Source organism: Andrographis paniculata, unplaced genomic scaffold (assembly GCF_009805555.1).
Source record: "Andrographis paniculata isolate CXL003 unplaced genomic scaffold, ASM980555v1 Contig15END, whole genome shotgun sequence".
Classification (NCBI taxonomy): domain Eukaryota; kingdom Viridiplantae; phylum Streptophyta; class Magnoliopsida; order Lamiales; family Acanthaceae; genus Andrographis; species Andrographis paniculata.
Genome location: NW_026137435.1, coordinates 1781066 through 1794022, shown reverse-complemented (window position 1 = coordinate 1794022; position 12957 = coordinate 1781066). Strand labels below are relative to the sequence as shown.

General features: G+C 30.7%; 1 protein-coding gene across 1 annotated transcript; it reads left to right on the top strand.

Annotated features, from left to right (window-relative positions):
* The first annotated feature begins 308 nt into the window (after nt 1–308).
* Nucleotides 309–2985, top strand: LOC127263234 (scarecrow-like protein 6). Its single transcript, XM_051292260.1, has one exon. It carries the CDS (start codon nt 678–680, stop codon nt 2694–2696), a length of 2019 nt encoding a protein of 672 aa, XP_051148217.1. The 5' UTR covers nt 309–677; the 3' UTR covers nt 2697–2985.
* Nucleotides 2986–12957: the final 9972 nt, after the last annotated feature.

Sequence of the window (12957 nt, the reverse complement as noted above, 5' to 3'; positions counted from 1 at the left end):
TTTGAGATTAAAAAATAATAATAATAATAAAATAATAAAATAAAAATAAAAATTTCACCAATAAACACATCTAAGGAGTTGAGAAAATTCCGGGGGGTGGAAGTTGAATGAGCACACGCGACAGTATAGGCGCGTGAGGTCTGAAGAGTGACAGAAACCCTAGCAAGAAAAGATGACCAGACAAGCCACATAAATTAACTAAACAGGCTTCAATTAATTTTTATTTTATTATTTATAAAAATATAAACAGAGACCAGACAGACATAGAGAGAGAGAGAACTTTACATCTTTAATTAATTAATTAATTTTTATTTTTATTTTTATTTTTATTATGTCGCACGCATCCATGGCAGCTAAAACAGAGACCAGCTGAGCTTCATGAACTGACAGAGAAGAAGAAGAAGAAGAGATATAGAAAAAAGGAGTGGGAGAGAGAGATAAAATAGAGGGAGAGATTGCTTCAGTTCAGACCCACCCACCATTTTCGTTCCTGCTTAAATTCCAAAGTCTGAATTTCTTCTCTCCCTACAAAATCTCTCACAGGAAGATCGCTGTAGGCTTTGATCGGAAATGGAGAAATTAGGGATTTGGTAGCAGATACATTCATACATGTATATGAAATATGTGTGTATTGATGAGAATTAGGGTTTGATCGATCAAATCGGTGGATTTGGGTGATGAAGGGGATGCCCTTGCCCTTTGATTTTGATTTTGAGGGGAAGGGGTTTCTCGATTCTGATTTCGATTTCGATTTTGATTTTGATTTTGATTTGGAGCTGATTGTGAAGAAGAAGAAGAAGAAGAACAGTGCTGCTGCTGCAAATACGACGTCGTCTTCTGTTTCTCTGCTGAAGAAGACGACGACGAAGAAGAAGAATTGGTGCTATAGTTTTGGTGAACCTACTTCTGTCCTGGATTCTGCAAAAATTTCCAGCAGGCCTGCTTCTTCTTCTACGCTGTCCTCATCCCTCGGCGCCGTCGCCGGCGCCGGCGCCGGCGCTTCTACCGACACCGCACCAGGCGTAGGCCCATCGGTTTCCGACACGAATCCTTCTCCCGGATGGCCGCAGGAGTCCGCCACGGCGACGAGCTCCAATGCCGGAGGAGCTGAGTCGGAGCTCTTCCCTCTCCCGCCGCCGATCGGAGCCCCGCCGGAGAAATTCGCGATGGAGGATTGGGAGAGCGTCCTGTCGGAGTCACAAGACCAGTCGATTCTCCGGTGGATCATGGCCGATAATGCCGAAGACCCTGACCTCAACAGAATCGGAACCTCCACCCCGCCGGAGCTCGACTTCGGCGGCGCCGATCAGTACCCGTACGGCGGCGCCGACCACTTGGCCCCCAGATCCATCCCCCACCCCCTCCCCCCCTCCCCTTACCTTCACCTCAACAACCCTAATTTCAATTTCAATTCAAAATCCCCAAATTTCCCCTCCCATATAAACCCTAATTTCAATTTCAATTCCAAATCCCCAAATTTCCCAAACCCTAATTTCTTCTTCCCTCACGACCAGTACTCCTTTACACCCACCTCCCCTCCGCCGCCGGCGAAGCGCCACCACTCCGGCGACCCCGACGAATCCGGTCAACAGCAGCAGGCCATCGTAGATCATCTCTACAAGGCCGCCGAGCTCGTCCAGACCGGAAACCCAATCCTCGCGCAAGGGATATTGGCGCGGCTCAATCACCACCTCTCCCCCGCCGGAAACCCCTTCACCAGAGCTGCTTATTACTGCAAGGAGGCTCTGCTCCAATCCCTCACCTCCACCACCACCACCGCCGTCGCCGCCGGAACCCTATCTTCTCCGATCAACCTCATTTTCAAAATCGCCGCATACAAGCTGTTCTCCGAGGTCTCCCCGATCGTCCACTTCGCAAACTTCACTTCCAACCAGGCCCTCCTCGAATCCTTCCAAGGCTTCCCCTCGATCCACATTCTCGATTTCGACATCGGCTATGGCGGCCAATGGGCCTCCCTAATGCAGGAGCTCGTTCTAAGAACCGGCGGCGCCCCCACCCTCAAAATCACCGCAGTCGCGGCGGCGGCGGCGGCGCCCCACGATCGCCTCAAGCTTAGCCTTACGGGGGAGAATCTAATCCAATTCGCGCAAGAAATCAACATTCCTTTCCATCTCGAGATCGTCGATGACATCGAAAAATTGAATTCAAATTCAAATCCGTTCCTTTTTCGTGAATCCGATACTGCAATTGCCGTGAATCTCCCCGTCGATTCTCTCGTCGAAAACCCGGCCATTCTCAGCTTCGTCAAGAACCTGTCGCCGAGGATTGTCGTTACGGTCGATCGGGGTTGTGACCGATCCGATCTCCCGATCGCCAACCACGTGATACACACGCTGCAGACGTATTCGAATCTGCTGGAATCGCTCGATGCCGGGAACGTGAATATCGACGCAATGCAGAAGATCGAGCGGCTGCTATTCCAGCCAAGAATCGAGAAAATCGTTGCGGCGCGATTCCTCCATTGCCCGGAGAAGACTACGCAGCAGCACTGGCGGGCTCTGTTCGTGTCGTCGGGATTTTCGCCGGCGACGTTCAGCAATTTCGCGGAGTCGCAGGCGGAGTGCGTCGTGAAGCGCGTCCCGATCCGCGGATTTCAGGTGGAGCGGCGGCAGTCGTCGCTCGTGCTTTGCTGGCGGCAGAAGGAGTTGATCTCCGCCACGGCGTGGCGGTGCTGAGCTAAGATAAGATCTCGGAAAAGGTTTTAATTTTGATTCATGGGTTTAATCGATCTTATTGTTATACGTATTCGACTGATCAGGTGAAGTAAAATTTAATGGATTAATTAGGTAGATATATATATATATATATATGTATGTATGTATGATTGGGATGTAAGAATTTAAGCATTTGCTGCTGCATATATGCTAATTGTTGTCTAAATTCATTATTGGAAGATATTGTGGGAGGTAATTGTTGTGTATCTGAGCCTTGACTGATTATATATTTATTTTTCATCAAATTCTTTATGGCATAGAAATTAATTTTTGTTATTCTTGTTTACATTCTTCCTTTGTTCTTACGACGCAGTTGGGATAATTCACTGAATCAAAGTAAAAAATAGAGCTCTCAACGTTGGTAGAGTCACAAATAGGGTTCTTAATGTCGTTAAAATCGGAAGTAGAGCTCTTAACATCATTAGAGTAGAAGACAAAGCTCTCAATATTATTAGAGCTTCTCCAACCCATTGCATAAATCTTCTCCCATTTTTGCAGACATGTACAGTGTTACTCCAAATTAAATTATATGGAGTAAAAATTGAAGTTTACGGTTGGAAGTAAAATTACTGTAGATCAACTGCATTTTTACTGTAGCAACTGCAAAAATGGAGTATAGAGTTGGAGATGGCCTTAGAGTCGGAGACATGACTCTCAATATCGTTAGCGTCGGAAACAAGGTTTTGTCAGTGGCGGCGCAGTAAAAATATATGCATAAAAAGTTATATCAACAAATACAACATAACGGGTTATGGTTTTATTCAGAAAGAATTTTACTCCGATACTATATTAGAATACAAAACTAAAAATTATTTATTTCATCGTAAGAATCTATATATTATATCTAGCTTCCGGACACACTTTTCTTACATCTCCCGACCAAGGGAGAAGAAGCATTCACGCATGTATTGTAGAATTAAGCTTCTGTCCACAGAAAATCCTGAAATAAATTTCAACACATCAAAGGCACGGAGTACAGTGTCATCCTAAGCTGCTTCATGTCTACTCCGTCTACCGGAAAACAACTCAAAAAACATGGAGGCAATGTTATGGTTGAGAAGCCTTCCTTTGTAGAATCAAGGTCGATCCTAACTTTCGAAGGCTCGAGACAAAGAAAATCAGGGATCCCTAAATATATATAAATAATTTTTTTTTTTATAATAAAAATTTAAATAATTAAATAAAATATTCTTTTCTAATATTTTTAGATGAAAATTTAGTACTCCTTCCGTCCCAAATACCCTGCAATATTTCCTTTTTGGTACGTCCCAAACACCCTGTAACATTTCTAAAATATGAAATAATTAATTATACTTAATATCTACCTCACACTTTATCCTATCACATCATCCAAATAAAATAATAAAATATACATTTCTCTCTCCATCACATCACCTAATTTCTAAATTATTCTACTTAATACTACTCACCTAAAAACCCGTGCCAAAAGCAAATGTTGCACCTTGTTTAGGACGGATGAAGCATTAAGAAAATTTCAAAATTTTTGTAACTCAATCTCACAATTACAAAATAATCTTACATCACTAAACTACATTTCTTTTAGTTTCTAAGTAAATCAAATAAATTCTATATATATATAACAAAAATATTTGACCGACGCTCCTCATCTATATTGAGCCCTTGGCGGGCACCTCTCTCACCCAAGCCTAAGGCCAACCCAACTCAGCATCCTAACCTAACTCGATTTGCCCTGCATGGGACTCCTAATAAATAGTAGGCCCTCAAGTAAACCGATGTACTTACCTTGAAGTTAATAAAGTTTATAAGTTAGGTTTGCTTTTAATACAAATTTTTGTATGATTTGTCCCTAAGCAATTTTGGTGAAATTTTTATCTACGGAGTGTCTAATTTGAAAGTGTGAGTAAAAAATCAAGATAAATATAACCTCGAACTCTTCCATCCACCGTGCATTATTGTCCCTACTCTTATATGACACTCTGCCACGAGGCATCTAATGATTACGGTATAAGTAATGATGAAATAATTATTAGGATAGTTAATTTTGCGGGTTGGATACACAATAGGCCCATGCCGACGATGGAACTGAATTTACGCTATAACATAAAACATAAGTAATCAAGTAATTATTATACTACCTCTATTTTATATCCTATAAGAATGTCATTATTTGTCTTTTGTATCATTGTATTTAAAGTTAAAAATATTTGTATAATTTACTCCACAAATGTCATTGTATTTGTATTATAAGAGACTAATAGAGATGGTTTTGTCATTTTCTTTTTATTTGTATTAAGTATTAATATAATAACTAATATTTAAATATCTACACGCAAAAAACTCATGATACTCTTCTTATGGGACGAAGATAATATCTAACTTTTATATGTTCATAATTTTATAGTAAAATATAAAAATAAATAAATAAAATTGCAAATTTTTTTACAAAACTCACTTCACATAGATATGAATGTATTGAATGACTTAGAACAACTGTAAAAATGATATATTATACTCCCTCCGTCCCCCAATGAGGGTGGTGTTTGCTTTTTGTACGTAGATTTTTGAATATTAGTATTATATTGGATTGTAATAAAAAAGACGAAAATACCCCTATTAGTATGGTGTAATATAAAAATAATGACATTTGTGTAATATATTGTAAATTGAAAGGATATTTATTATGTGAAGTAAGTAGTACATTTACTAAATTAGGAAATGGTAACCTTGTTTTGGGACTGACGAAAATGGAAAACGGTAACCTTTCAATGAGACGGAGGGAGTATATATTTTAATATTTTATTATCATACTTATATTTCATGTACAAGTTTCGACGTAAATATAGTTTAAATTTGATGATAAAATATAATACTGAAAGTATTAACTTTTAAATTGTTATTCAAATAATTTTAATTTATCTTTCATCGCGAACTATCTTATTTAAAATTTTCTATAAGATCAAATATATTTTACATATATATAAATATATAATTTCATATTAAATTATTGGGTAAATTGTTTTTTTAGTCCCGTAACTGAACTCTCTTATCATTTTAGTCCCGTAAGTGGAGTCTGTCGCAAACTAGTCCCATAAATGAAAAAATTTCGCTGTTTTAGTCCTCGGGCGCCGGAGACGTCCGTGTGACTCGCCGGAGGCCACGTGTCTGCCAGGTCACCGACACCTGGCGGACACATGGATTTTATTATTATTATTTTCATTTTAAAATTTTTAAAAAATGAAAGAAAAAAAATCCACGTATCCACCAAGTGTTGCTGACTTGGCGGGACACGTAGCTTCCAGCGAGCTACGCGGGCGTCTCCGGCGTCGGAGGACTAAAACAACAAAATTTTTCCACTTATGAGACTAGTTTGGGACAGACTCCACTTACGGGACTAAAATGATAAGAGAGTTCAGTTACCGGACTAAAAAACAATTTACCCTAAATTATTTTAAGATACTGCCATATATATCGTTTAAATGTAGTAGAAGAAAAAATAGTAAAGCATTAGTATACGAATACATTTAGGGTGTGTTTGTATGGGGGATTGGATTTTATATCCACTACTCATCCTATTTTTTTCTCCAAAAAATATCAAACCAAACACATATTTTTCAATTTTTTATATTATACCAAAAATCATTTTACATTTAAAACATCATATCAACACCTATTTATATCACATTATACAATTATTCAAATCCAAGATTTTTACTATTCAAATCCTAATTCAAAATCCTAACTCAAAATTCAAAATTTTTACTATTCATACTACAACTTTTCCTAAATGATAGGATCAAAATATTGTCATAATTATATTTTATCTAAATAATTAATTGATAGGACAATATCTATATTTTTATACAAGATATTTTATACTCTATCCGTTTCACTTTTTTTTTTTTTTTTTTTTCGTTTATCCCATATAATATCTTTTTTTTTAAAAAAATTATTATACACTTTAATCACATTTTAAATTTATATAATTTTTAAATTAATTTTAATTAAACTATTTAGTTATTTTAATTTTAATATATAATTATTTGTATTATATAATAATTATTTTTACTAATATATTTCTTTATTATTCACTAATTATATTTCTCTTAAAATTTTGTATTTACAATAATATGATAATTTTTATAAAACGAATGTACTATTATAGTAAATTATGTAGTATAAAATATTTTGTTTTAAAAATTTATACAAAGTGTACTATGCAAGGAGAACATGCTATTGATTATATATATCAACCCCAACATGCTAAAAATAAATAGAGAGAGAATGAGTTCTTTTGCTCATAATTTTTTTTTTTTTATATGATTCTTAATATTATTTCCGTCTTAAATATAATGTAATATTTATTTTCGACGCAAGAATTTAGGTGGATAATATTAATAGAATAATTTGATAATTAAGTGATATGATGAGAGAGGAAAATGTATATTTATTTTAATAATACGATAGGATAAAGTGTAGGGTAAATATACTCCCTCCATTCGTTCTAAGGGTCACATTTACCTTTTACATCATTGTACTTCACATTAAAAGTATCCTTATATTTGTATAATTTTTTGTACAAATATCTTTCTATTAGTATTACAAGACACCACTGAATACGTGCTAACGTAAAAAATTAGCACCATGCTGATATTTTTCAAATCAACACCGTAATCATCTCCCTTTATGTCATATACAACTGATATAATTATATATTGATGACGTGAAAGACCAATATCAGATCAAGTCAATTTTTACCAATTAAATTAGTAGATGGTCCCTATATCCTATGATGCTTTTCGAAACCGACTTTAAAGATTTAGATAATACTAATTTCTTCTATATAAAATTATTTATTTATTTATAATTTTGATTTGTTTTATATAATTTATTACTTTAAATTTCATACTTTATAATTTTTTTAATTTTAATTAAATTATTTAATTATTTAATATTAATCTATAATTATTTTCATTATGCAATAAGTATTTTTACTAATATATTTTTTACTTACTTATTAATTACTTCATCTGTTATTTAAATTTATTTTCGTTTTATTTTTTTAAGTAAAAAAATACTATTATTTCTACTTATGTTTTTAAATTGTGAATTTTTTATGTTAGATACAAAGAATTGTCTAGTCATATAAAAAAATAGTAATACTTTTTGTTGAATTATTGATTTTTTATGGATGAATAATATATATATATATATTGTATTCATATGTATATGAATGGTTACAGTGCTGATTTGCAAAATCAATACATCTAATCAAGTAATATATACAAACAACACACATCCTTATTATACATAACACATGTTATGTGTAATAAATGCATGTGCTCTTTGTTTATAATTATAAGTATGTTATATAAGAGTATGTGTGTGCGCGCTAAAATCAAGTGTTGTATGCTGTATAAAATTATAGTATGCATGTCTTGTTAATTTATGTGATGTATTTGTATTATATTAACAGTTACGGTGTGCTGTATATAGTAATATGTATGTTGTTTGTTAACGCACCGGCTATCAACACCATGTTGAATTTGTAATTGCCGTCAATATATATATATTGAATTTTTTTAATAAATTTTTTTAATATTTATAGAGAATTGTTGTGCTACCCCAAACATAAATTAAATGAACAAACTCTACAAGTAAATTAAAAAAAAAAAAAAAAAGAAGAAAGTTAAATCAATTAAAATTTTTTTAATTTATATTGAATATAGTATTTGAATATAAAAAATAAAAAAAAAACTATGTTACAATATATTTTTGTTGTGTTCACTCTTAATACGATTATTCAAGTGAGATGATTTTTGTTGTATTTTCTTAACCAATCTTTATATTTTGAAATAATTTTATAAATTATATTTAAAATAATAAAAATGAAATAAATGAATAATATTGCAAAAATTTTAGAATTAAAAATAATACTCCCTCTGTTCCGGTAAAGATGAACCTTTTACGCACAAGAATTTAGATAGTATATATTAGTTATTAGATAATCAATATTAGTTATTTAATGGTTAAAAAAAATTTTAAAATGTGTTTTAATATTTTTAATATTACACCTCGATAAAATATATAAATATGAATATTATTTAATACAAATAAATAAAAATATATATTTATTTTTTATCATTACTATAAATTAGTTTTATAGAAAAAATAGAAGTTTTAAAAGTAAATAAATTTTTTAATTGATGAAAGATATAGAAATAGAAAGGTTTTGAGTAAGTTGTGTAAGAGGTTAATTAGAAATTTAATTAAATTATTTATATATGTTAAGTGTATTTAAAATTGATAAATTTATCAAAAATAAAAATGAATTATCTTTTGTGAGACATACATAAAAGAAAAAGAGGTTATTTGTGACGGGACGGGAAGAATAGTAAAAATTGAGTGAGAGAAAATTATACTTTCTTCCATCCGAATAAAAAATACTTATTTTGACTTTTCTACGTGATTTAAATATATTAGTATTCTATAGATACATAATGTAATATAACAGTGTAAAAACTATTTTAATTAGAAGATATTTTTACTAAAAAAAAAAAAACTTTTGTGTTGCCCATACAAAAATGACAAAATGAATATATTTGACTCAGATAGAGAGAGTATTCTCCCCGTTCCATATAATTTGTCCCTATTTTCTATTTTCGTTCGTCCCATGTCATTTTCTTTTTTGAAAATATAATTATACACTTTAATCATATTTTAAATTTTAGAATTTTTTTAAAAATTTTAATTAAATTATTTAGTTATCTTAATTTCAATTAAATTATTTAGTTATCTTAATTTTAATATATAATTATTTTTACTAATACATTTCTTAATTACTTACTAATTATACTTTATCTAAATTTTCGTGTCTACAGTAATACACCCATATTACATGGGACGGAGGGAGTACATATAAAAATACAATGCATAAATACTAGCCAAGTTATGATTTTGTTTATTTTTATTTCAAATAATTTTCTACGCAATGATTTTTCATAAAAAGTACATTATTTTATCTCCTAAAATATAACATTAAAATACTATTGAAAAATCTCATGTCAAAACTTCAATTTCAAATCAAAATCAAACACACCCTATGTTCTTTCGATGCTTAGAAATTTTTTTAGAGTTTTTATGATTAGTTATTAGAAATTATAATTAACAAGCAAACAATTTATATAAATATATATATATATATTACTTTCTCTGTCCCAGATAACATGTCCAAGTTGCCGTTTCTGTCCGTCCCACACACCATGTCACTTTTCTTTTTTTTGGAAAATGATTACACACTTTAATCTCATTTTAAATTTTTTAATTTTAATTAAACTAATTAGTTATCTTAATCTTAATTTATAATTATTTATATTATAGGATAATTATTTTCACTAATACATCCTTAATTATCTACTAATTACATTCCTTGTAAAATACTGTGTCTAACAGACACGGTATCTGAGACGGAGGGAGTATTATATAATCATCCTAATGTTCAAGGTTTATTAACATGCATTCGTTACAACACTCATATACCAAACTTCAACTTTTATATATGTTACATTAATTCAACAAATATGCAAACAATATCGATTCATAAGACAACATCATATTCATGTGTGTGTCTTATTTAAAATAACAATTTTTAGATCAACCATACATGCATGCTGCGGGTATATTTGTTTTGTGAGATTGTTAGAAATAAAAAAAATAAAATAAAATAAAAAAATAAAATAAAATTATATGAAGTATAGAAAAATACATAAAGAATATAAAAATAATGAATGTATATAGTGTGATATATAATAATATAGCATTATTATTATTATTATTATTATTATTATTATTTCAAAATATTACATTTAAACTACCTATTCCGTCTCAACTCAATATATTTTTTTACTACTTTTATTACTTTCATTCAAAAGTATCAAATTTTAATTCTACAATAAAAATAATTATACCTAAATATTAAATACCCCTAACTTTAATATGAATATTCATTTTTTTTTTTTACTTTCATGAACAAAAATATCAAAACATTCTTATATATTTTTATTAATTAATAAAATCTTATTATTTTTAATTTATTATATAAAAAAATATATGACCATATTGAATTGAGATAGAGTGAACATTATTAAAAAAAACACAACCAAAAAATAAAACCAAATTCCAAAATACACACACCTTGAATTCCTATTACTTGAAGTTTGGTTTAAGATTTTTACCATTAAGCTCTCACAATTCTTTATCAAAATATACATTATGAATGTGTTTGTCTGGGCGTTTGGATTTTGAGTTAGGATTTGAATGATAAAACATTTGAATTGAAATAATAGTACGATGTAATGTAAATAAGTATTTATGCGATATTTTGAATGTAAAATTAATTTTTAGTATAATATAAAAATAAAATATAAGTATTTGATTGGATATTTTCGGAGAAAAAATTTGTATGAATAATATAAATTTATCCAAAAATCCTTCAAACAAACTACTATTTATACCAAAACTTAAAATTAGTACAATATAAAATCAAACTCTTAAGTAAACAAACATTTAAAAGGATGTACTCTTGCATTTCTAATATAGTTCCTCAGTCCGCCGAAATAATGTCAGTATCTTTTAATCTTTATCCATGTAACTTATGACTTTGTTCTTTGTATTATTTATTTTTACATATTTTTTCAAAAAAATTAATACACTAGCCATATTCATTATTTTTATAGTCTCTACCCAACTTTTTTATACTCCATATAATTTTTTTTTTTTTCATTTTTAACAATCTCACAAAACAAACATATCAATGCATATACATTCTACTTATAGTAAAATATTTTACTCGCCCACAAATTTATTACTCCTATTTTAATAAATAATACTTCATTCGTCCAGCTACTAAGTATACATATTTCTATTTTGAGACGTCTAATTATAAAGTAAACATTTCATTAAATACCTCATTTTTTTTTCACAGATACCCTTACTTTGCATCACATTATTACTTTTACACAAAAAAACAAAGACAAAAATGTCATTACAATACTTTTAGTTATTTACTATAATTAAAATACTATTATCTCTTAAACACCACACTAAAAATAAATGTTTACTTACTATATGGACGGAGGGAGTAATAATCTTGCTACAACTTTTTTCTACTTACACCACCACTTTGTTATCAACTCATTAATAAATTTTTTATAAATTTTCAGTTTACTTTTTACCTAGACAGCTTTAATATTATAATATCATTATTTTTTAATTTTCATATCCAACCAAGTTACATATTTTTTCCGGACAGAAGAGTATATACATAAGCCGCAGATCTTGTGTTAATCTAGACAAGTCAACTTGATGCTGATTTGACCGGATCTGACCCATGCCCGTATAGATATATATATATATATCTTTATCTTTGTATATATAAAATCATATGCACCGCAGAAGTGAGAAAAGAAAGAAAAGACAGGAATGGATGTAAAGGGAAGTGAAGGAAAGGGCACTAAAACCCTAAATGAAACCAAACAACACCTCCCAATGTTGATTGATAATGAATGAATGAGAGTAGATTCTGAGAAAGCAAATAAAGAAAGAAAGAAAGAAAAGGACACCAAATTTAAAACATAGAAGCCACTAAAAAGCACACATTGCACTAACTTTTGCTTATAAATAAATAAATAAAATTGCAAAAGAAAGCAGCCTTCCATGAAAAGTATAATAATGATATACAACTTTTTGTTAAGGAGTTTTAAAGTGAGGCACTTTTGTAATGCACAAGCTAAGCTGCTTCTCTCCCCTCCCAGGACTCAGGGATTTAAAAAGATCAACTTTGATATTATCATCATATTAATTAATTAATAATCAAGGGATTTGAACACCTAGTATTTGCTCAACTGGAAATAAAAATGAGAAATCCAAGTATTTGCACACCCAAGAAGCATAATGTTTAGTTAGTCTTCTCTAATTACTAACAATAGCCACATTTTGTTATTTAGAAACTCTACAAACAATAAAAACATATTTTCTTATTTGGTAAGTATGGACTTAACCGGTTAAATTATCGTCTCACCTAAAAATTTAAACTTAAAAGAATAATAGGAGATAGGAGATTCTAACACAAGACATCCCAACTTTAATACCATATTATACAAAGATCATCTCACTTAAAAATTTAAATTTTAAATGATACAGATTATTTAGTCACTTATTATGGAGTCAACCAATATGACCCTTA

What these genes read in the sequence shown, in the direction of transcription:
- LOC127263234 (XM_051292260.1), top strand. Translation starts at nt 678, where the DNA reads ATGAAGGGGATGCCCTTGCCCTTTGATTTTGATTTTGAGGGGAAGGGG.